This window comes from Malurus melanocephalus, unplaced genomic scaffold (genome assembly GCF_030028575.1).
Source record: "Malurus melanocephalus ecotype Western Australia unplaced genomic scaffold, MMel_1.1 scaffold_63, whole genome shotgun sequence".
Classification (NCBI taxonomy): Eukaryota; Metazoa; Chordata; class Aves; order Passeriformes; family Maluridae; genus Malurus; species Malurus melanocephalus.
The window spans coordinates 302,673-328,499 of record NW_026623295.1 but is presented as its reverse complement, the minus strand read 5'-3'; the positions used below and the strand labels follow the sequence as shown (position 1 = coordinate 328,499).

Here is a 25,827-nt window from a genome sequence, read left to right as displayed (position 1 = left end):
CCCTCCGGCCGACCCGTACTGTTCGCTCCTCCACGCGCCACCATGGAGGGCGCCGCGGCCTCTGCCGAGGGYCTGCGYTACGCCGAGTACGCTCGGGCCCCTACGGGCGCCGGCAAGGGCCAAGCCGAGCTGGACCGGGGGCTGGTGAGCGCACGGCGGGACCCCCCCCCGCCCCAGGGGCCGTGAGGCCGCCGCTGCCCCCCTCTCACCCGGGGCCTTCACACGCGTGCGGGGGCCGGGACAGCGGGGCGGGGGCCGGGGCTGCGGGGATAGGTGTTCTCTGCTCCCCTCCGGGCTGGGCTAGGAGGTTGGGCTGGGGGAGAGGGTCTGTGCCCGGTGCCCCGGGTGGAGCCGTGGCGTGGGCGGCGGGCGTGGTGTCCCTCCCGTGAGGGGAAGGGCGCGCCCAAGGTTCGTAAATGCTCGTGGTCCAAAGGAATGACAGGTGTCAGGGAGTTGGCAGACTATCAGAAAGTTTTGTCGGTGAATTACACGGTTGGCGTGGAAATGCTGGACCCTGACCTACTGTGTAAGCACACGGCAGTGGGATTTGGATAARGGGSSTGGGGTRAAAGGGAAGAGAAAGAGGAAGAGATGATTTAAAGAGGGAGAAGGAAAGAGAGGCAAATTAGGAGAAAAAGAGAATAAGATATCCCCAGTCCTGGTCCCAGCCTTGACCTAGCTGATGGGATGTCCTGGGGGGGCTGCCTTTTGTTTTTTATGGATAGGTTTTCCTTGCCCCGAGGACAGATTTCTCACATTCTGTGCGATTCTGGAAATGGGTCAGAGGGCTTTGGGGGTCTTGATACTGCCCCCCTACAGTCCATGCCTTTTTGGCCTCATCCTTGCACTGTMCTGTGCTGTATTTATTTTTAGGAGCTAGAACAAGAAGAAGTGCTGCCCTACCTCCMCATGKCCCCCTTCTYCAGCCACATCTTGTTCTTTTCCACAGCGTGTTTTCCCAACAATTTTCCAACAATTCTTGGTTATTACCAGCAATTCTTACCTGACACTACCAAGAGCCTTTGTTTGGCTCCACAGCCAGTGGGTGTTTGGAATGTACACATTAGCCCCTTCTGTATTTCCACAGCAGGATACATGGGAGCGCTTCGGCCCCAGCATTCACAAACAWTGCCAAAAATTTTGTTCCCCAGCCATGAAASATGATACCTGAGGTGTTCTCACCCRCTGTGCAAATGTTATTACCACAGGCAGGTCTGAGAGTTGGTTTTCTAGAGCTCTGTTTCAGAAAAGTAATTCTCATCTGGTACTTTGTAGTGTGGGAAAGGTTGGGTGGAGGCAAAGTGCCTCCAAAGTTTCCTATGCTGTATTGTGCTTTAGAGGAAAGGGTASTGGGGCTTTATCCCACTTCTTTATTCCTGTCATTTGGACTAGTTCAGGGAACAGGGAGGTCCCATTGAAAAAGAGAATTGGGAAGAACACACTGCTTAAAGCCCCAGATGGTGAAGCTTTCACATTTTTTAAATGGCTTAAAACCCTTACTTGCCGTACCTAATTGTGTGTGTGAAGTTGTCTCTACAATATTTCTACTCTTTTAAAACAGAATTTTAAAAATCACAGTTCTCTAAGTTATTTATTCATTGTTACTACAGTCTAGGGTTTTTTTTTTTTTCCACAAGAGAGTCTTCCTGTGTATTTAACAGCAAGTGTGTAGTCTTAAGAAGCTGGCTCTGAATCTCATTATCATCACAGCCATTTTCCCTGTGGAATGCTAGCAGGGATTTCCTAGTGAATTTTGTGGAGTATTTGGRCCTTCTTACCTATCTGAGATATAAGTTGCATTTGGGGTTAGCGTGGCTTGCTTTGTTGTTGTATGTTTGTGGTGTGGTCATGTTCTTACTGAGGTCTGGAGCCTGAGGTAGGTCTTTAGAGGACTAAAATCTGAATGTCTGYATTTTTCTATTGAAATTTATTCTTTAGTCCAGGGTRTTAGCTGAAAAGTCCCTTGATCACSATCATGTTTACTCTTGTAGTTGTTTTACAAAAGCACATGGAGCAGTGGAAGAGCAACAGTGGAAGCATGAGGAGTCTGTTCTCAGAGGTCACCCACAAGAGCCTTTGTTAATTTACTAACTCAACAAGATTGATTTGAGTAWCTTATGGTGATTGTTCTATTAGTGAATCTTGCTCTGGTACAATTTCCTATGAAAAACTGATGGGAACTGTAGTCATAGCTTTATATACAAACTGAAAAAAGTTGCTGTAAATTACAGGACACAAATTGACACAAGAATTGTGTCAATATGGAGAACAGCATCTAGCTGAAATTACTTTTAATTCACTGTTGGAAAACAAATTAAATTTCATAGGAAGGTAAGRCTGGAGGGAAAACACTAGATTATGAAATCAAATTGGTTGCATAGAATTTATAATATAATCCCACTTCAAAATGATTCTGGCTCCATATAGTGTTAATAATGGTGTTTGCTCTGGAGCAGTATTCCGTTAAACTGTAGCTACTCTTCTGAGGAATAGAAGACTTATTTTATATTCCATACCAAACAATCATTTAAGTCAGAAATTTGTATTTGAGGGAAAATCTATTTTCAGAGTATTTTTGTACACTTGGTTAATATACTTGTRTATCCTACTTCTTAGCAGCATACAGAACTAAAAAAAAACCACAAYGAACAAACCAAAGCTTAAAATTTTTTAGCAAAGCAGTTTACACTATGTACATACTTCCTATTTTGCTGATTTGTGATTAAGAATGGATTAATTGCAAAATGCCATTCAACCCATGAAAAAAAACTATTATTTTCTATGTGCCTTTTATTCTGTTCTGCTCACTGTAGCTTTCTGAGGCAAAAGACCATAGGGCTCTTGCTGTATGTGTGAAAGTGAGTTGTGAGGAGAGCAAAATATTTTTCATTTGACTGAGGTGTTCTACTAGTAATGGTAGAAGAACCAGTATAAAATCCAAATCCTATGCAAGCAGATAGGTTTAACATTTGGAAAGGTGGCTCTTGCAGCCTGTTGTCAGATGTAARAGTATTGTGCTGAAATTTTAAAATGATGCATTTGAAATTCCCCTTTTTATAAATCAGMGTTCTTCTGCTTCATAGAAGGAGAAGGTCTAGTGCTATGAGCTACAAATGTCATATTTTTTGAGTATATTTAATTTAGCAGGGCACCGTGGTTTGGGAAATTGCAAAAATAATATCTCATTCTCCCCTCTTTCTGCTGCTAAAAATTAAGGCTACTGGTGAATTAAATATTAAGGGAACAGGCACAAGATTTATTTTCTAACAGTATATAATGTATACCTCTCCACACATTGTGTGTTAATAAATGTGCTTTATTCTCTTTTGTATGCCAAATGCTTAAGTGAATCAAGTCTTGCAGTTGCCTTTCTGATGCTTGTGTTTCCTTAGACACATTTCTGAAAARAATTAAGAAAATTTGGGTTTTGCAGATTTAGCATAACTTTTTCATTAGTTTTCTTTAACAGGGTTTGTTACTGAAAACTGAACTGCATAGTAAAATTAAAATACTGAGATCAGCAGAATAGCATGGTGTTGATGACTAACCTTTGGGAGCTGATGCATTGAATAAAGAAAGGGACAGATGTTAGTTTTTAATCTTTTAGTTCTTTATTTTTCCCTCTTGGATCTTAACATAATGATTTCATTTAAAATCCACATCTTGGAAGTTTCTTAACAGCATTTTTGGAGTGGGGGAAGGTCAATTCTGCCATAATTGAAAGTCAGTGTGTATGTGTTTATTTATTTATGCCTTATGAGTCTGAAATAAAATGCAATTTCAAGCAATAGGAGACAAAAATGATCATGGTGGTAGTTGTATTAGCATGCTGTAAATGAACTGCTGCCTTCCACAGAGAGTGAGGTACTTTCATTTAATATTGACGTGAAAGGAGTGCATTTAATTAAAGCTTTGGACTTTACATTTCAAAGCACTAGGCTAACCTTGACTGATTCTTTTAAATATTCAGCTCAGTTAAGTGAGCATGGAAAAGGAAAYTGAGTCAAGCTGGACTTAAAGGACTTACTGGTTAGTACTTGAAGTTGCCACTGCTCTTATGAAAGTCCGTGTCGTGTAAAAGCCAACCAAACCTRCAATCTCAGACCGATCCAAATTAATTTTTTTGTAGCATGTGTATAGTTAGAATACATTCACCCCGTTAAAAACGTTCAAGATGCTTTGTTATGTCAAGTCATCACTTCTTTGCTAATATGTTACAAGTGACTCTTTTCTAATGTGCTCATAATGCAAATAAAGGGAGTTACCATAAACCAGTACTTCTCAGATTTTCCAGTGCCGGTACCCTATTAAATGTGTGGACAGTCTTTCATGCCTCTCTGGCTTGAGCTTTCTACTACTTTCACCAAATTTTCTGTCTTGTCTTCATTTTCCCCTTGATCCTGCTCCTGTTCAAGGGCTGCTGCCATGGTTTGTTTTTACCTGCTGTGTTCCAGTCAGCATTAACTTTCCACTAGCTGCTAGTGCTTTTCACTGAGATGGGAATAATGTATTCAAGCAGACATGGCTGACTTTGTCAAAGGGCCTCAGGGGTCTCTGCATTTTGCTCCCAGATTACTGTGCAAAAATGCTTCAGCTGCTTCTGCACTGAACTGACAGAACCGTGGTATTATTTACTAGTCTGGTCTCTGTGCTTGGTCTTGCCCATCATGAGGTGTCTGCTGCTAATGCTAATGTTGGAACCTGTGAGTCTTGTAAACTGCTGACTTAAACCACATTTTTTGGTGGCAAAGCAAGTATAACTTAATTTGTACAATCACAGGCTAATAATTTTTTTTTTTTTTTTTTTTTTTTTTTGCCAGTGTGATCTATTTCACACATTGTTGAGCTCTTAATTGACTGTAACCACTTAGCAAAAGATTCTTGCTGCCAGTCTGAATAAGTCAAGGAAACTCTTGAATATTAACCCATGGTCACAAACCACAGAACAGAATATAGAATTGCTCTAGGGTTATGATATTTTCAGAAATGTGGCTGTTTGTGAGYTGTGTTAAATGAAGGAATTGGAGGAATTTTTTAAAATATTTGAATATTAAGAGCCTGGGAAAACTAATACATGAGAAGAAATGAAAATAATTTMGTTTAGTGAGGAGATGAACTGCGTGCTTTGCAATTTTACATCTTCTGTCCTTTAAGATAAGATGCTTAAATTTTTTTCGTGGGGAAACAAGACAAAGGGAAATTTTGTGGAACTGAAAGGAACAACAGACATAAAAGTACTGCATTATTTTTGCATTTGGAAATGAATGCTAACATTATGACTGAAGACCACGCTGAAATGGAAATTAGATTACTAAAATGGGATATACAGCCAGATTTTTAAGGCAAGAATTCCCCCTCAGGTAGGTGGGAAGTAGGTTCTTAGTTAAAATCTGCAGGATTCAGAAGCTAGATCCAGAGGAATACGGCTGCTTTCTTGGTRACTTCAGAAGAGGCTGCAACTTCTGTCCAGAGCTCAGTGCTACAGGCAGCAGCCACAGCCTCTTGCCTTCAGAGCCAAAGCTGTAGGAGCCGGTGGGCGAGGGGGCAGTGCCTAYATCTTGTACTCAGCTGCCTGTTTGCTGGGGAAGTTGCCAACCCATGGTCTAGGCCCTACTAAGACACTTCTAGGAAGGCTTTAAAAACAGTATTTCTAAACTCTTCCCCTACTCCCACTGTCCAGAAATAAGATTGGGTGCAATTGAAGACAGAGAATGTAAGCCTCAGTAATCTTCGTGGCAAAGGCGTCTTGGCTCCAGATCCAGTTATTGGGGCATTCACACTGAACTGGAGCCTTAAGTCCTTCTGTCAGTCTTGTCGTATAAAATATATAAACCAGTTATGGGTTAATTGCGGAAGCGAGTCATATATAGAAGAGGCAGCCTGRTGATAAAAGCATTTTCACTGTCATTATGTTTTGAATTCAAGATAAACAAGCCTAATCTGATTTCCCAGGTTTCCCGAGGGAAAATTCAAGGCATTATTGAACTGTCATATGATAAGACAGGTAATGCCACAGATGACTATTTCCTTTGTTTCAAAGATTACATGAAGGCTTTTCAGAGCTGAGAGCTTGTTACCCTTACTGAATTCTGCAAACATGTGAGAAGTCAGTCGTTTCTTCAAGGTTTACTTCGTACCTTTAATCAGCTTCTTGATCAACATGGGGATACTCTTATTATCCTTCTTGAGGCACCTGACTTTTTTTCAAGCACTGCATGGGAAAATACMTACACCTGATATGGGAGTTTTGAGTTAGTTCTTCATGTTTTTGTAATAAACTGGCATTTTCTATTGTGTACTRTGTTGAACTAGTCTGCACAAGTAATTTCAAGTAATCTTATATAGTTGTTTCTGTTGTGTTTTTATCATTACATGTTGTGAGTGGATTTCAGTGAATGATCACTGATGTGCTAGCAGGTAGTTCAAATTAAACCTGATGTTTTGGCGTGGGTTAATGGTACTGAACTATAAAATYGAATGTAGCCTGTGGAATACAGAACTTACTTTCATCTTTCTCCTAAGTTGTGTATATGTATTCATCTTTCTCCTAAGTGCATATATGAAATGTGCACATCAGAAATCAGAAATACTCGTTAAAGATGTGTATATATGTGTATATAATTAGAATTTGCATACAATTCTGATTCCTGTTTCTTTGTTGTAGGCGAGAACTATGATAGCACTTGGGCTTGGTGTTGCAACTGTTGCATTTGCAGGTAAGGTAAATTACCAGCGAAACTCTCTCTTGTGAGCTGCAGTTTCTGAAYGGGTTAATGAAGCTTTTAGGCAGATATCTTCATTTATCATATTGAAATGTATTTAAATCTATTTATTAAGTGAGTAAACACAATGGATCTTTGCTGTCCATGACTAGTTTTTTAGGTACAGAATAATAAATATAAATAGTGGAAAGTGGAAAGGTTTCTTGAGAGTACTATGGGGAATTGCGTCCACCTATAGTTCCTGTCCTTTCAAAGTCATAAATTCCAAAATTCTTTTTGAAAAAGGTGGAGTAAAGTAAAGTAATTTTATAGACAGCAGCCAAAACATTCCATCTGCTTTTTGTCTGCAAAATGAAAGGTGTAAAGTTTATTTACATACTAACATACTGCAATGTGAAAGCTCTTTAGTACAGAAGAGTGCAACAAGATCCTGTGATGTGAAGGTGATGCTTGACAAATTCAACTAGAGGAAAAGATTTTAGTGACTATAGTGATTTATCATGCTAACTGTTTCCATGATACATTGTTTATTACCTGAATCTTTGTACCTCAACTGTTYGTTACACTGAAAAACAGGTTCTAGTTTGAACACAGTGCATGAGTTTAACAGGATTTATACCCTGGGTTACATGGTCTAGATAACTGTTGTCTGTTCTGGTTTTGAAATATACAAATCRATTTCTGTTATTTCCAGCAAAACTAACCATGGTCAGCTATATACAAGTGCATGCACCAAGAATAGATTTAATAGATTAACAAGTTGCACAAAACTTCAGCAAGTGTTTGGTGGGTACAGTTGTGTTGTTTTTGTGATTAGGGTAAGGAAAGACCAAGACCTTTGGTGGGGTACTCCCATTAAGCAGTTGGTTTATTTATGTGTTTGTATAGAAGCAGGAGAGGAATGCTCACAGAATTTCTTCTGCTGGTTTAGCTGGTTAACAGAAAGCATTAAGAAGAAAGTGAGGTAATAGTATATCACAACATTTCAACAGAGATACCCTAAACATGGTTTTGACTTCTGTGTTAACATAGGCTCAAGCTTAGATTACTAAAATTTGTGGGCACATTATGTGTTGTAGGAATGAATGCAAGATGCTATTTAACTGAAGCAGAACCACATTTTATAGTTTTTCCATTGTGTGTAATAGTAAGTTACATTGCTAATGAATAGTTAATCAAAAACAATAACAGGGAAAAAGAATTTACGTGGAAAATCCTCCAATAACACGGCATAAATCTTGATTCTGAAGTTGACAGACCTGCTTTGTACTTCTGGGAACACAATTGTACAGGGATCCCTCTAGCCTTTCTTAGCTATACACATTCAGTGCTAGTGGGTAGTTGAATGGTTCTGAATCCCAGAAGATTATGTTTTTGCAACAAAATTAAAAATGCAATGTGTACAAGGTGTGTGATTAAACATCCAGCATCACAGCAAGAAATGTGTAGTACATGGATTTCTTTTTTAGAAGACATAATCTTTTGAACAGTATTTAATAAATATTTTATATCCAAAGGTAATGTTTCAAGCTGCCCTTTTGCTTAAACTTCCCAAGGCAGATATCTTCATTTATCATATTGAAATGTATTTAAATCTATTTATTAAGTGAGTAAACACAATGGATCTTTGCTGTCCATGACTAGTTTTTTAGGTACAGAATACTAAAATTCTTCTCCCTCCCAATAATTTTGGATTTTTTTAAAATRAAAATTCTTTAATTCTTTCTGCTGTAAGCTGATGAATGTAAGTTGGAGGTTTGGGGTTTTTTTAATATTTCATTCAGCCTCTATCTTTTTTAGGTCGTTATGCTTTCCACCTTTGGAAACCATTGGAGCAGGCAATTACAGAGGCAGCAAAGAGGATTTCGACTTCTGTAAGTTTAGATATTACTTTATGCTGAATTTATGATTTTGTATTTCRGATATTCAGAAAGAAGACATTTTATGTTAAATATAGTTAAGTTCCACATAGATATGTTTTTCCTAGGGTAGGGCTGCTCCCTACTGTGTTCTGGCTTCTTGTCTGCTATATTTTAAAGCTCTCTGGATGAAGCTATATCTAMAGATGTTTATGAGTTGGATAAACAGTTGTAGTTTCTTCTGCTGATGTTTCTTGTTTTGGAATCCTTTTACTGGTAAGTGTAAAGATAAATTGTTGAAGTGTYCTGTAAGAAAGTCACTAATTCTTGAAAATAGCAAAGTGATGACATTCAGTTTCATTTCAAGCTGCTAAAAGTGAAAGAATTTAGTCTTTTAGGTAGTACAGTGTTAAAAATCAAGAAGACAAGTTGATGAACTTCTAGGAAGTGTTGCCATGGAGATGGGAGAGCTTGTGTTCTGGTTAACATATGAGTTGTCTTTTCTTCCACAGCTGATTTGAACTTTTAACCAAGTTCTTGTTCTTTGGTTTTGCCCTACTTATTAAAAAACACAATAATGAAGTACAAAATCAAGAAGCAGAGTATTGTGAGGGGAGCATATGCAAGGAATGTTTGAGAGTGTTTACTTACTGCTTCAGTGGCTGTGTTTTCCTCTGGTAAATAAATACATATGTTCCATTCCTCTTTGACTGAAGTAATTCCCTATGAGGTAGATGTCTGCTTGTGGTTGTGTGTTTCTTTGGAGTTCATAGTCTGCGTGCACTTATCCACAGCAGAAGGATGCTATTCCCTTCTTCATGCTGCTGGGTGAGCGTGTTCAGAGAGTAGTTGTTGCAGATTATTATTTCCTGAAAAATATGCTAAAGATAGGCTTTTTAAAAACATGATATGAGCATTGCACCGCCTCTAATGTTAGGCCAGTTGCAACGCAGAGCCTAGACAGACACTGCAGTTCCAATTCATTTGCCATCTGTGCTTGGTGTTCATGTGCTGAAGGTGCAAGCTTGATCAAGGCAAGCTTCCCAGGGAGGAGAACACTCAACTGTTCTCTTGGGGTTGGTCCACATTTGTTTTTAATTCCACGTGTTTCAGCCAGAAACGATGCTCGTGGATCATTTTTTTGCTCTCTGTCCCTCTTATTGCATTGCTGTTGTGAGACCAATGTCAGTTTTTTTTTTCTTTTTCCAAGTAATTTTTTGAGAGATTCCCATGTTGGCTGCCAAAACAACAGAGGGGACTTTAGGTCCTGTGAATTAAATTGCTTTCACATGATACAGATACAGGCTGACTTGCAGGCTTCCTAGATGTAGCTGGCAGTGCATGTGGCTTCAGAGTACGTAATGCTTCAGTCTTCTCCCTTCCTCCCTCCCTAGCAGTTCTACTCTAGCAATTCTTTTTCTATCCATTTGTAGATATAGGCTAGGGAATCTAAATTCAGATATGTTCACATAAGAAAGCAGGCAGTGACTCTTTTTAACACATTGAAATGTGCCATGCTACTGCACTGAGAAGTGTCTGTTCCTAGGAAACTGTACCCCTCAATACTGACTGAGCCAACCTCATTACAGACCTATCTCATTTTTACCACAGTGACTTTGAGTCCTGCAGAATTCATGAACAGCCATAAAGAGCAAACCAGGAGCTTCTGCATTCTAAGTGTTCCTAGTCCCTGGAGCAGTATCCTCTGTCTGCCTTCACATCCTGCCTTTCTGCCCAGAATTGTGTGTTGATTTCCATTAGGGTATCTCTTCTGCTATTCTGTTTCTGAACTTGAAAATACAAGTTTTCAGTGTAAGGCAAGATCTGCTGGAGACAGTAAAAACTCTCTTCCTGTTCGCCATTTACTCTGTATATTTGGCTTTATATTTCTGAGAACAGTGTTAATATTTTTCTTCTACAACTGTAGTCCAAATTGAAGATCCTTGTATAATTCTTAGCCAAGATTATTTGACTTTTACTGCTGTACAGCTACTACTTTCTTGGTTTGTATTTTTAAATATTTTTTCTTCTCTCCTTAACAATAAATTACTGTCTTTGAAGCAAYAGAGAAAACATTAAATATGAAGGTCCTGTGTAAGTGCCTATTCTCCAAACTTCTTGTTTTACTAGTTTACATGACTTTGAGGAGTTTGMAGCTGCTGAGTATAAGTTGTGAGTTAGCACTTTCGTCACCTTTCTTGACAACTTATTGCCCTTTACAGTGTACTGACAAAGGATATCAAGGGGTTGGTGCTTCTCCTTGTGCTTACTGGAAAAAGCATSTTGTGACCTTTAGTGACTGGGATTAGTGTTGCTGTGCTGTGTTTCTAGAGTGTTTGTAGGCACCTAACTTGGTCACTATGATTTTCAGTGCTTATTCTAGCTTTCTAGAATCAAACTTTGTCCCTCATGGTTTCATTTTTCTTGAGTCTGTGAAGCAGCTGCCTATTGTAAAGCTAGCTGCTTCCTTCTGTAGGCCCCCCCTCTTCGTTCCCCCATTTAGAATTCATCCCCCGCTTTGTTTGCAGTAGAAGTCACAGTTGATGTTAGTCCCTCCCAGTCACACAAGATAATACAGATGCTTTTTATTCTTTATGCCTGCTTACTAGTAAGTGGCTTGGGAAAGGTCAAGTTGAGCAATTACAAAGTGATAATTTAAAATGCTCCTTGCTGTATCTTGAGGATTTTGCATTTCCTATTTACTTACGTAAATAAGTAACATGTACAGTCAGCAACTGCATTCATCTTTTAGTCAAAAATAGTAAGTAAAGCAAGTAGAAGTGTTATGCTTTGTTCTGAATTTTTASCTCTCATTTAACCTTAAGACAGTTACTTCATATTTAAGAATATATATTTGTAAATGCTGCTGTAATTTAGTCTTGAAGTTTTCTACCATCTTTCTTTCAGTGGGCAAAGACACTAGAGGAAACACTGTCATTTCCACTATATGACAAGTCATAATGCTTGTTCTCAGAGAAATGGTTTTTTAGTTTGAGCCTAGTTTTGTCACTAGTGTGACAAATGCCAGTGACACTGTTTTGTTACTGTGTGTAGTGAGAAGTGTCTGTTGCCAGTAGAAGATGCATAGCACTAAGTAATCATTTGGCTTTTCCTCCGCAGAATTAATGCCATTAATTATAATGTTAATATTTTCTTAAAATGTGAAATAAAAAAGCAAGTATTTCAGTAGCATTCATTACCTTTCTTTCTGGAATCAGTGTTATTGAGGGTTGAACGATAGATAGATAGATAGATAGATAGATAGATAGATAGATAGATAGATAGATAGATAGATAGATAGAAGACAGAAACAGCAATTCTAGGCCAAATGAACCCAAATACTCAAATCCCACAATAATGAAATTCTGTGTTCCATAAGAAAAGGATGTCTTCTGTAGCACATCATTAGGCTTACACACTATTYCCCTTACTGGATCTGGTTCTGCTCRGGCTCATAGAGTTCTGAATTGAGAGGTACGGGTAGCAACCATCTCTCTTGTCCTTTATTGAGAAGAAAATTTCCGTAGAACAATGCAGTCCATTTTACAAGGATTCTTTTCTAACTGAAGTTAAGGAAGTTAAAGTTGATATTAGCAAAGTAGTACCTTATACTGTATCACAGCTTCTAAATAATTCATGGTTGTAGTTTGGGTTTTGTGTTTAGCTTTTTTTCCTCCGGTGTTTGTTACCTTTTTGGTGGAGGACTGTATTGGTGCTGGAACAGCAACATATAGACTTTTCAGAAAAATTCACTACTTCCATGTGATGTAATGTATAGTCTCAGTTTTGGTGTTTCAGTCTCTTAACTGGCATAGAAACAGTGATTATGCTTTGCCTGTGCTATGCAAGAAAAAGTATCTTGAAAATGTCATGGTCCCTATGCACTGAATTTTTTTGTCTGATTGCTTTTGCAAAAATTTGCRAGAYTGTAAAGACATTTGCAAAGCAAGTRRGCCATTTTCTGTCCCTGCYCATGCCYCAAACCTATTAATAGCATTTGTTCAGAAAGGAGGATTTGCTTACATATGTTTCTAAACAGTAATAATGTGCAAGAAAAATAAGTAAATTAAATGATGCCTCCTCCCCTTCCCCCAAATATTACAAAGAAATGAAGAGCTCATTTCATTGATTTTTCCAATACAAAATTTTCTTTGCAATTACTGGAGCTAATAAATAATCAAGTGTCTAGAGCTGCCTGCTCGTCAAGGAGTTCTCATAACAGAAAAATATCTTTCCAGGCACTRCCTAGAATTCACAACTAGGAAAAAAATGTTTTAGTTTGAGTAGCATGCAAAAGTGCTTTCATTAGGGAACTAGAAATTTGGTTTTCCCTAAAAGGAAGTCTCAGTGCTTCTTCCTCTTTTTAGTAGCCAGTAGGAAAAAATGCTTTTATGTCTAATTTCCTTTTACTTTAAATTCTGCTTAGGATAGAGATCCTAATTTAAGAATTGATTATTGTTGCTACATCCTTCCCTGTTGAGAAGAAAATACTTTTTTCTTGAGACCAATTCAACAAACTGTTTTTGTTTGTATGTGAAAGGACACAGACAACAGAATTACTTTTTTTCATTCCTCTTGGAGGTGAGCCGAGACTTCCTGAGGTTAGAACAGTGTCAAGGAAGTAGGTTTTAAAACCRTGAAAAAAATACTTTTGAATGTAAGGCTACAGCCATCCCTCCCTAGTCTCTCATTTTAAATAGCATTTTAGATGAAGTCTGCCAAGAATAAAGACAAATGTGTTAAAGAAAATTMAAAAAATGCTCTTCTGTACATGAATAGCAAGCCAGTGTTCTCATGTGTTAAGAATTGTATGTCAGAGTTGAAGGGCAGAGAAGAATTCAGGRAACCATCTGCACCTGTACTGCTTTAGGAGAAAATATTTAGGAAAGCCTTTCAGAGAACATTAAAGTGTGTTTTTTCTCTTTAGCTTGTAGTAATTATTGGGCATTGTTGCAAATTTCTGTTCAGTTCTGCTCTTCAAGGGTGTTTCCTGTTGGCTATTAAATTATTGGCATCACTGCCTCTCGGAGAAGCGGAGAAGCCCTGTGTGTGCCCTTAGTGTTGCACACTGTCACCTGTCATGTCCATGTGCGCTATTACAGACCTGGTTTGTGTTACCCTGCAGTCAAAGAAGTGTCTCCTCCACAGATTCTTGTTGTAGGTACATCCACAGTTACTTCAACTTTGATACCTGTGGTGTTACCGTAGTGGTAATTTCGTTCATGGTTTGGGGTGGGAAGAAGGAAGATAAAATTAGTTTTGGATCATGACAGCACACTAAAAAGTCTCTTCAGTGGTTGCATGTGACTTTATGGTAGCAATAGGTGAAGTATTTCTGAAGCATGCTTTTGGGTGAATATTTCTCCTAAGCTTAGTTGAAAGCTTTGCGTAGGTATCATAGACAGCGCCCTTTAAATGCTGTAATGCATTTGAAATTATATAAGAGAGTTTGTGTAGACATAAGGCAAAATTCTCACTGAGTTYGAATGGCTATATTTAGTGAGAAGAGTGTTTTATTAAGGGCCAGGCACATATTACTTGYGGGTAAAAGGAACTTTTAAAAATAGTCTCAGCTCTTGGGCCAGACTTCCCTTTGAWAGCAACAAAAGCAACTTATTTTCCCCCAGTTGATAGGTCTTGCATTGAGAAAAAACTTCAGTCCTGTAGAGTGATTTTTGTGTACCAGTTCCCCAAGGCTTGGCGCTGCATCTGCCTCCTCTGGGACTGACTGAAATGTTCACATAGAGATCACTGCTAACTGTCAGTGGAGGTTTAGAAGTTTTTTTCTTCATAATTTAAAATATATTTATGGTTGAAAAATATACTTTCAACCCATTCTCTATAACAATTGTTGTAACGATCTGCTCTCATCTCCATCTCCTTTTTAATGTTCTTTTTCCATTGTGTTTTCTTCCCTTCTTAAAACAGTGGATAAAGTTTCACGTGACATTGAGTTAAAAAAATTAACCCCAGGTCCTGTATCTGATGGTTATCAGTCATTGGTTTAGAAGGAAGGATGTATAGGCTGAGGATATCCCCATATTCTTTACTATTTTCCAGTGTTCTCCAGCTCAGTGATTTCCTGAAATGGAGGTTGTGGCTTTAGGCTAAGCCTTCTTTTTTTTCTTGTTTCTTTTTGTTTGTTTTCAGGGTTCCTTCAAAGAACTGATACTTTATTTTGAAGTAATAGTCCTTCATGCGGAAATCCATTCTTATCTCTATTGGCGTTTTTTACCTACTTTCTTTGTAGAAATAGCTGGAGTGATTGTTCCTAATATCCATGAATGCCAAAGTATTGTCACTCTTGATGTTTTCCATTGCGATGGTACCAGTGGTGTTCTCAACAATTATCTTATCCCATGCCCAACTCCAACACATGCACTGTGCCACCCTATGCTACTATGTACTTTGATTCTGGACATTTTTGCCTGGAGGCAGGATTTTAATGGTTGTAGCTATTAATATCTCTTATTAAATGTAGAAGATTGTGAAAACACAGATATTTTTAAGTTGGTTTTTTTGTGTTATCACTCAGGAGAAGTCCTTTCATATTATCTGGTTTGCAGTCATTGCATGCCTTTGAAATAAATTATAGATGAATGTAATACTGTGAATGAGGTCATACAAATACRGTTTAGTTCTTGGCACCTTGTACATGAACTAATTATTGCATTTTTTCCCTTTCTTCTTTTTAGAGTCTTTCATCATACTATAARGGAGGATTTGAACAGAAAATGAGTAGGCGAGAAGCAAGTCTTATTTTAGGTGTAAGGTAGGTGTGTTGCATCAATATTTTTTTAGTTTAGGAAGTATTGAATGAAGCAGATGGATATTGCAAATGTGGAATACTCTTGCCCAAACCATAACTTCTTTTGTAGAAGACTTCTAATGGCTTATAAATTATTCTAATATTCTGTTTAAACTGAAAAACAAACAATAAAACGCTCATAAAACATGTGACTTTTGTTTGGATTGAAGGCATGGTAACATACTGCAATTGAGAATTGTTCTGGCTGTGCCCTGGGTCCCTTTCAGCAGAGCCACTCCCCAGCCTGGCATTCCCCAGCCTCTTGCATTGCAAGGGACGCTTCCCAAGTACCAAACTCTCTGCACCCATCCTTGTGGAATTTTGTAAAGGGTTCCCATCCAATTCCTGCAGCCTCTCGAGCTGTCCMTAAATATCAGCCCTGCCCTCCAGCRTATCAGCTGCTCCCACTACAGGGATAGACTTCTTGGCCAGTTGGTGATGTTAGAATGTATCATGACGTTGGTGTGACTCAGATTGTGAGTCAAGCAAATTGTGCCTTTGACATTATATATTTGTTTCATAGTGATTAAGCATCTTTAGAGACCATAATGGGATAACTAATATCTCATAAACTAAGCAAATTTAAAGTAAGTCCCTATTTTCACAGCTGCTTCTGTGAGCAGACCTGCGTGATCTTTTGTAATATGYAATTGCCACTTTTCCCCAGGTGTGCTTTGGCCAGTCTGAGGTTCTAAATATGGTATAGGAGCTTTCATTTTTAGTATTAAAAAGAGCTTTACAAATCAAAATACAGATGATTGTTATTTATAGTTGTGTGATAAATCGTTTTGGTTTTGTATTCATATAATCCAAGGCCTTTCACCCTCTGTTTGATTCTTACTTTCTAGGTTACTTTCTGTTCAATTGAAGTATTCTTTTCTTATGCAGTTCTGTGAACTATTTTTTCAGCATACCCTAATTTCACTATGACAGAATAATAATTAGAGAGGTTGTTTACCTCGGGAATTTAGTTGGGCTGATACCTTGCATTCAAGCTGTATCTACAGAAAGATTAATTAATTGAATCATCACTGATTAAGAAGTCACCTGAAGTGGAAAACACTGATTCATTTCTGCATACTAAYAAATTATAAAAAACTGAACCATTCAAACTGTCCTTTTGCATACAAGAGCCCTACTGTGTTGGCATACTGCATCCATAAGTGGTTATTTGTCTCGTAAGGTACCTATTTTGTATTTAATTTAGGCAAAGTACATATTTTATGTATGTCATTGAAGCAAACAACATTATGTGGGTAGCACCTGTAAATCAGRACGTCCCTGAATGTAACATGTTGAACAGCTTTGCAGAAATAACACATACAGGGATTTTTTTTCAGGCCCCAGCAGAAAGAAGAAATATTTACAGCTGCTATAAAAATATTTACAATAGAACAAAATGTGATAATATTAAATATTTGTTGTTTTGTCACTRGCCATAAAAATATTTATTTTCTTTGAGGAAGAAATGTGTTTTCTGCATTTAATGCTAGAATAACCAACCAGATATACCCTAGAACTGCTGGGGCTTTCTTGGGTTTTTTTCACTCTTTTTTTTTTTTTTCTAAATGGGTGGATGTATTGCATTTTACAAAAACCTGAAAGATATTTGTATGTGTCAAATACACAGGCTTTTGAAAAACACCATTCTCTGTGTCTTACATGCCTTTGTTGTTGTTGCTTCCTCAGAGATGCAGTTTTATGTTTTGTCCACAAGATGGTGAAAATCTCAAGTTTTAATTATTTTTGAAGCCAGTATAAACTGTTAATTTTTAGCCTGAGTGCTCTGGCATTTCTCATAAGCACTTAAATTTGTTTTTGCAGTCCRTCTGCTGGCAAGGACAAAATCAGAACAGCACATAGGAAAATCATGATTTTGAATCATCCTGATAAAGGTAATTATTACTTTTCTTAACCAGGAAAGAAGAAGCTTAAATGAGATCCGTTAAGTCTTCTGAGTGTGTAAATAACCACRTCGAGTGCAAACATTTGTTGTTTATTTATTGACTTGAACTTCTATGTCTTCTTTCAGATAAAGTGAGCTTTATGAACCAGTTTTATTCATCTTTMTTTAAAGTTGTTTTCTGTACTTGTGCTGCTTCAGTTAAAACYATGAGCTCAGGGACCTGTTTTCCGCACTTCACTAAAACTTCTTAAAAAMTAAAAATAAGCTATAAAAATTTTACATTAGACTAAAATTCTGTTTTGAACTGTGACAGACCAGGTGCATGCATGAAAGTAACTTTCTGTGGGGAAATGTTTTGCAATTACTAAGTACATCATTGATGAATTTCAGACTTCATTGAAGTCACTTGGAAAAAATGTAAAGCTGGGCACTGTTGCTTTACTGGCCGGGTTTTTAATGTAAATTTATCTTAGAGAAAGGCTATTATTATAACTTTAACTACACTACAGCTGGTTGAGAAAGAAAGCCCATATGTTCGTTGCTGTTTCTACTTTAAAATAACAGATGGTGAAGAGTTACACTGTATTTCAGAAGTCAAAAGGGGAAATCAGATAGATTTTATATCTTCTTGACAGAATTACAGGGCTCCCCACCAGCACCCCATTTTAAAAAATGAAAAAGTAAGTGTGACCACTGGCCATGGGAAATGTTTAATTGATGCTTTGCTTTTCTCTCTGCACCACTCAGTTTAAAGTTGTCCTGCTTGTTTGGTTTCAGCCTTTTTTTTTTTTTTTTTTTTTTTTTTTTTAAATGTATAAGCTGCACAGACCCAGAGAAGAAGTTCTCTTCGTTTCTTGTGTATTACAGTGGTCAAAACTCTTTTTACCACCAGAGTACCTATTAGGTCAAGAGTTTTTTTCATTATGAACTTCTAAGTTTGTTGTATCAGGATGTGGAGATGTGAGCCAGAGAGAAATGTGAATCTCCATGTGGATAGAGTAGATCTGAAGAGATTGGTCCTGTCAAGAAGATCCTAATGACCCTAACAAAGATTTTAATGCTGGGCTCTTAGTGTTTTAATGACCCTGCAGCTGGGCACAGTGTAGGTTTGGATGGATGTAGTGGGCCCTCCTGCRTGCTAGTGAGACATGGAGCAATTTTTTTAGTAGGAATACCAGCTGAAGGGATTTKTGCCTCTCTGATGCCCCTGAAGGTCTTCTGGCATGGCTGTAGAAAAGAAAGTGTAATATTTTCAGCTGCAGAGTGAGGGCCTGGAGTAATCTTGAACATGTGGCATCGCAGAGAGGCTTGTTTGCTTGTGTATAGATCAMTTCTGGCTGTGGGTAGCACAGATGTTCTTTTAAAAATAATATTCAATGGTATGATGTAATTTTAAAATAATGTTTTACCACCTGGAGTTGACAGAAGAAAGGGCAGTAATTACAGATTTTAAGTTACATGTGTTCTGAGATCCAAACTGTTGGAAAATTATTAGAAATAAATAAGAAATGTATAGAAATCTGCATGTTAACTTCCCTAGAGAGTACTACTGAAATGGTTCCTTATGARCCTTACAGTTAATTTTTAAAGTGTTTTTATATTGATATGTTGTAAGTTAATTTATCAGTTATTGATTTTATGAAAGAACATTTCCTCAAAGAAAAAAGGGAAGAGAGAAACCCTTTGGACTTGYCTTAATTATAAACAAACACCTAGGCAATCATGAGACTGAATTTCCTCTCATTGGAGGACTACAAAATTAATATAGCACTTAAGGATGTAAATGTAGTGAAAACACTTCAAGCACAAATTCAAGATTTGAATTTACTTTAAGATCCTGTACTCTAGACATGGAGAAAATCAATGCACATTTAAAAATTACTTGGAATAYATTGTTTATTGCAGATTTTAGTCTTTTACTATTTGTTTGATCCTCTTATCTACTTTGTAAAGAATCACTACTTCAGTAAATCCTACTCCTTGCTACAAASCTACTTGATTTAAAAAAAAAGAAAAAAAATTATTATTTTTTCAATAGCCAATTCATTACCCATCCCTTGCCCTGCCTCACTTTCTCCAGTGTGACTTACCTATTAGAACTGCACACAAACAAGACCAAACTATGGGGGGAAAAAAAATCTTTATTTTTTTCCAGTTGTTTTACTACACCATTAAAATACTTTATACTGATTTGGATTCCTGCAGCAATGTCCTGAAGAAGTCTTTCAGCAAGCCTTACCTTTTTGTTTTTATTTGTGTGTGTCTGCAATTAGCTCTGCGTGTTTCTTCTTTCACTTTTTTTTCCTGATTAATAGAATGAATGAAATGGTGAATGAAAAAAAAATATGGTTAAGCAAATGTCTTGGGAAAAGCTATGCAGTGCACAGTACTGCTGGAATCACATTTTCACATAAAAAGATAGGTGTATTGTAGTAAGTGGTAAGTTACTGATATAGACCTTGTAGTGTTGTTTTTGGTGACTGTGGGCAGATGGTTGGCACTCAAGGGGAGAGTGAAAAAAACCCAAACACAAAAAGACTGCTGAACTGTGCTCAGATTGTTAGATGGAGCGTAGAGCAATGACAGTGTTCAGCGCTAGAAGTTAGAAGGCATACCATGTTGAAATAGCTTTAATGTGTTGATTTCTGGCTGGTAACTCTGGGCATCTCACACAGGAGATGCTTGCACAATAATTCTTTGTCTAAATTATTTTGAAATTTGCCTCTTGGTTTTGGGATGAGTGAAGTAATAGCTGTTAGGTTTGAGTGAATGTTCAGGACAGCTGACCTCACATACATTTACAGAATCATCCCACTGCTGATCTAAATCACAGAATGTAAAGTGATTTCAGATTTCAGTCTTCTCTCTGAGACAAATTGTTCCGTGTTATTTTACAGTGATTTCAGTTTTGCTTGCATTTATCATGTTTCCTTATCAATTTRTTTACTTCTTATCAGTGTCACTTGTATCAAAAGGATCTGTGTAGGAAGGAGCTAATAAAAGTGAATAATAGTTTGGTTCTTAATACTAATGTGTAAACAGTATTCCTTTCTCCTTTCTCTTCTCAGGTGGATCGCCTTACTTAGCAACAAAAATAAATGAAGCAAAAGACTTGTTGGAATCCAGTGCCAAAAACTGAAACCCGAAGCCTTGGGTCATTCAGCAGATACATTGTGCAATACCTTTCATGTCTGCTTGCTCTGCACAGTTCCTTAACAGTGATTGTTCATATTTATTGTCATCATTAAAATGTTAAGATTATTTAAAAGCAAACTGTAATCTTTGACAGTTAGGTAAAGTTATGTACATTATTTCCTTGCAAGGAGCGGGGAGTTGGACTTGATCCTTGTGCATTCCTTTCAACTCGAGATGTTCTATGAATCTGTCTCACTTTTAGTGTATTTTTACTGAATTATGATCATTTACAAGCTTTGAAAAAGTTCTCTTAACTCTGTTTTTTTCAGAAGTACTTGTTTCTTTCGTTGAATTTTGGATCTTTTAAAATATAATTTTAAAAACAGTCTTAAATACAGGGTTGTTTTTTCATTAGTCAAGAAGCAGCCCTATCTTTAGGGTCACCATAAAATCTGTGACAGAGTACTGAGTCACAGGAAATATGGCAGATCCCACTTGGCAAGTTTTCAGCACCATCTTGTGCTTGCATCTGCTCATTCGTGAATTATTGTTCATGGGTGCACTTAGAGAGGTGCAGCTTAAGACAATGACTGATGACAATGACTGCTGACTGCAGCTTGCATTAGGTGTGTGTATKGGGCTTGGAGCTATGAAGGAAGATTCTTGGTTTTGGTTACTTCTTTTGCATATTAAAGGAACTCTGAAACTGTCTACTTATTTACATGTGCTTTTACTTCAAGTCATGGAGTCAGTTTACTTTCTAGCAGTTGGGGTAGTGTGAGGGTTTTCATGGCAGTGGGACTGAAGAAGGTGGATCCCTGTGGCAGGGTTTAGGTAGATTTTCTGGGCTGCTGTTGTCTAGGTCAGCCCAGTCACGTGAGCCTGGTGTAGGACTGATACAGCAGRGAACAAACAGGACAGTACCTGCTGTGCACAAGGAAAGTTTCCTGGGTTGGTTCTCCAGTAATGCTCACATTTCTGCATTATRCTTCATGTCCCAAAGCATACATACCTCCCTCCTTATGCAGCATCTTAGCAATCTAGTTCTGGCTTTGGGGAATCCTGAAGTCATGGATTTCAGACTTTAAAGAGAACAAGTTTTAATTGACAGCTGAGAGTAGGTGATATTTGGGACACTTGGCTGCTGCAGATTTCTACCAGTAAGTTGTCTGCAGATGAAGTAAATCTAAGAGGAAACAGTCTAGTACATTGAATGCAAGACTGGAAAACTTCCTTGTCTCCWTTCAAATTCTATCATTAGCAAACTGCAAACAGCTTGCTGAAGTGCTGCAAATACAAAATTTAGATATTCCATTCTCTAGGTTATTTAGCCAGAGGCTAGAAGCAGTTAATATGAGGTTGGTTGCATTAATTATTTATTCACCAGAGCATGCATTTGTAGTTCATTCAGTGGTGGATGTTGAGATTACRTGGATTTTTCCTGAGAGGAAGAAAAAATAGGAATTATTTTTTTTATCAGATTCCTCACACCTTGTCACAATTCCCTTACTTTCATTAAAGGAAGATGAAAAAATTTTAAGTTGACCCTAAAAGAAAATACTAATTTTAGGTAATTTAGAGACTTCATTGCAATTGGAGTGGCAAGACATAGTGGCACAATTTCACTGTATAAAGCAAAAATGACCGCCAGGAGAAACCTGCCTGGGAATACTGTACATAAAACTAATGCTCTAATGCAAGTAGCTTTAATGAAAATAGTTTAWTCCTTTGCAGTAGCTTTAATTGGTTCTTGTTAAGGTGTAGCCATAAATTAATGCACATTTAGTGTTAGTCATTCCTTTCATCAGTACGTCAGTCTGTATTTGCAAAAAATAGAATCATGACCGTTTTCATTTTGGGAGGAGACAAGCGGGATRGTGATGTTCCTACTTTTCTGAAGTGGAATCTGTAAGTGATCTGAATCATTTTGCAAAAGCAAAATTGATGTGAATGGTAGGTAGCAAAAACATTCTGCTTAATGATTTTGAATTGACTAGCTGTTGTTTTCATATAGCTAAATTTTCCTGAGTAAAATGAGTTGCAGAGCTCTCTCAAATGCATTAAAGATGGCTATTTGCTCTGTTCTTAAAAATGAACTTCCCATGTTTTTTAAGAAGTACAGGGTTTGTTTTCTTTTGAGATTCTGCTGTCGATAATTTCCTTCCTGATCGAATTATTTGTATCTGATTATGGCAAAACACTTTTCTGCCTTTCAGTTATGAGTTTTTGTCCTTCATAACAAAAAGAAACAAAACCGAGTTTTAGTTCTGCTTTCTCCCCTTTTTTTTCAGAGCAGACTACTGACCAGTTAACAAATTTGGTAAGTTAAGAAATTAAAAAATTCCACAGATTAACAGGCTTGAGCTATCTCTGGAAAATGCTGCAAAATGAATAAAGCTAATGAGTAGTGGTTGTAAAAGCATCACACATAGAATAGCATATTTTRTCTTGTCTGTTTACTTGCACAGCTTGCTTTACCTACTAAGTGATGTTTAGAAGGATGAATTTAGGACAGGGAAAGGCAAATCACAGAAATGCTGCTCAATTTGTTATTGCTGATAGTCAATATGGCAGGCTGAGGAATGTCTTTGGAGATTGCCTTGCAGAAGAGCACCTGGATTGATGCTCAGCTGGGCTAGGAAGAGCAGTATACTATTATTTTTAAAAACATAGCCTGGTAATTTAATCTTAAAAATATTCAGCCTCTTGGGACTATTTTCTTTRCATGTCAGATGCATCTGTTTTTTGTGTAAGAAAAGTGCGTAGAGGTTGATCTATGGTGCAATTTCTGTCCATCAGTAGTAACAGCAACAAGCAGAGTCATTTTTCATATGTTGCTTTAATATTCAGAAAATGTTCATCTGTACTTCTTAGCTTGGGAATACCCAGGTAGTTTTCTACTTGGATGATAACTAGTCCCAGATATCCTCTACAGCTTCGTAAGTCAGGCAAGACTGAGTGCATTTATATGGCATTGCTRTGGGAGATTCCCAGTTTATTTAATGAAACAGAGTTTGCTCATCTGCCTGGTTTTTGCTCTTAGTTGTGGGAGTTTTACCTGGTATTTCATCCTTTACTCTTGATGCAGCGGTAAGGCATAGGTTTATAAGAAGACCCAGAAATCTGGTTATCTGCCTRTGCATGAGTGAAACTTGCAAAATTTTGCTGACTTAGGATGAAACTGGGGTAGAATTGAGACCATAAAAACAAAGGCACAATTCACAAAACCTTTGCCTGATCTTCCAGGTAGTTTTAAAGGTTAAAATWCACTCTCCTGTATGGTTAGATTTTTGCTTCTGTATAGGTGTAAAATGACTTCCTTCTTGCAAAGGCTTTGCAACACTTTTCTCATCCTTAACAGATTGGGTGTCTGGTGTTCTTCAGTTTCTTGAAAAGCCTGACCTGGTATCTGTGGTTATAGGGTGCCTCGTCAGCCTGGGTGTGAAAATCACAATATCTGAAGTGCTACTCAGGTGAGACTGGAGATCAACTGGGTTGAGGAGGTGACAGTGCTTGCTCTGCTTCCTGCYGCAGCTGTGCTGCTCAATGTGAGGCTCATAAAGCCTGCAAGTTTCCTGGGCCTGAGTGCTGAGCTCCRGGCAGCTTCCAGCTGTGAAATGATGTCTAAACAACATGTGGAAATTCACCAGCTGAGGTATTACTGACTTCCTTAAGAGCCCCACTTCCCACAGGTTGGTTTTTAGGGTCTTTCCTTTAATTCACACTTCTGTGAGCTTCTATATGCTAGTCTGACTTCAGCAAGCATTGTAATAGACTAGCACTAAGTGGCCAGCTGAACTTCCCAGAACTTTTTAGTTGAATTGTGACAAAGTGAATGCTTTCCTTGGGTCATAAACAGCATCTTTTTGTGGGTAGATTGCAACACCAGATTAGTGAATTTGCATCATCASCAGCATAATCGTGGGACTTTTGAATGTTGTCATTTCAACGATTGCTCTCAAGCAAGAGGTTGTATGTGTATGTACATGTATGTATAAGCACGCACAGGTTTGTACACTTACACATGGCTTTTCAGGATCCTGTGTGAAATTTTGCAYCTGTGTTGGGTGCAAAACACACTTTTTTAAAAATAATACTTTTCTTGATTTTTTTTTTTTACTAAATTTTCCAAATCAAATCAAGACAGCAAAAATAATGCTAAAGTAAATTGCACATCTTAATTTAATTATGTACATTAATAGGAAGCCAGTTTAAAAARAAAATCAACACACATTGYCCAATTGTCTCTAATTTTTGCATTTTATTGAGTTTATTCTCAGTTTTGCTCTGGTATGGATACATACAATGTAGTTATGAGTCTTTTAAAGCAATAGTGTTCTTCTGTCGTACTGTATTTGTATAAGGTCCACGTACCCAGCTTTTTTTAAAGGAGGCAAAAGTAAAAAAGACAGCTTTTCKGGATGTTGCCCAAATAAAAATTTCTGTTTTCAAATGATTAAAATTTCAGCCTCATTTAAAATATACTTTTGTATTTTACTCTGGGGGCATTGAGTAGGAGGGAGGGAATTCTAAATCGTTATTTGATGTCTTACTGATTGTGAATGGTCAATGAACCATGGACTGAGAAACTCCTCTCGTGAATACTTAAATTGTAAGCCTAGTTAGCAATACACCTACTTCCTTTATTATTAGGAAATCACAAAAYTATACTTAGAATGAGAAGTGTCATTTTGACAATGGTAACATCATCAGATTAATATTCTTAAGATTTTTCAAGAGGTAGTTATGGTACACAGAGTAATTGCTCTACAGCTTCATGTGACATTAAAAYGCCTCTACTGTGCTTTTGCAATTTCCTTATTTATATACTGGCTTATACAAGGAGAGGTTAATTAGGAGGATTTTTTTTTTAATATGGCAAATATTTTATCTAATAAATGCTTGTTTTAAATAGTGGCAAAGTTCTTCAAAATGATAYTGTGATTTAAACATTGCATGAAGTGTGGTTATGGATGCAGTGACTTCTGACTGTTGGATTTGATCTGGGTAATTTGGACGTTCCTTACATCTGGCAGGTGAGTGCATGGTTTGTGTTGCAAAGAACAGTAAAGGTCCTAAACAGTCCAGTGAATACATTTTGACTCTTACAATGTTAGGACGCAATTCTTCACTAAGCGGGTAGTGAGGCACTGTTATTGAGAGAAGTTGTGGATGTCCCATCCCTGGAAGTGTTCAAGGCCAGGCTGGATGGGGCTTTGAGCAACCTCGTCTAGTGACCATGCCACACCCATGGCAGGAGCGTGGGAACTAGAGGATCTTCGATGTCACTTCCAGMCCAAACCATTCTGGGATTCTATAGTGTAATGAAAGAAGCATAAACAAAATTATAGTGAAGAACTCAGTTAATAAGTTGTTGGCATGATTGTGAATGTATGG

At 37.6% G+C, this 25,827-nt stretch overlaps 1 protein-coding gene across 1 annotated transcript; it reads left to right on the top strand.

Moving 5' to 3' along the window:
• On the top strand, positions 1–25,338 carry DNAJC15 (DnaJ heat shock protein family (Hsp40) member C15). Its single transcript, XM_057366311.1, has 6 exons — positions 1–144; positions 6,665–6,716; positions 8,523–8,596; positions 15,277–15,353; positions 17,214–17,284; positions 20,364–25,338. Exons 1-6 carry the CDS (start codon positions 43–45, stop codon positions 20,432–20,434), a joined length of 447 nt encoding a protein of 148 aa, XP_057222294.1. The 5' UTR covers positions 1–42; the 3' UTR covers positions 20,435–25,338.
• The last annotated feature ends 489 nt before the right edge of the window (positions 25,339–25,827 follow it).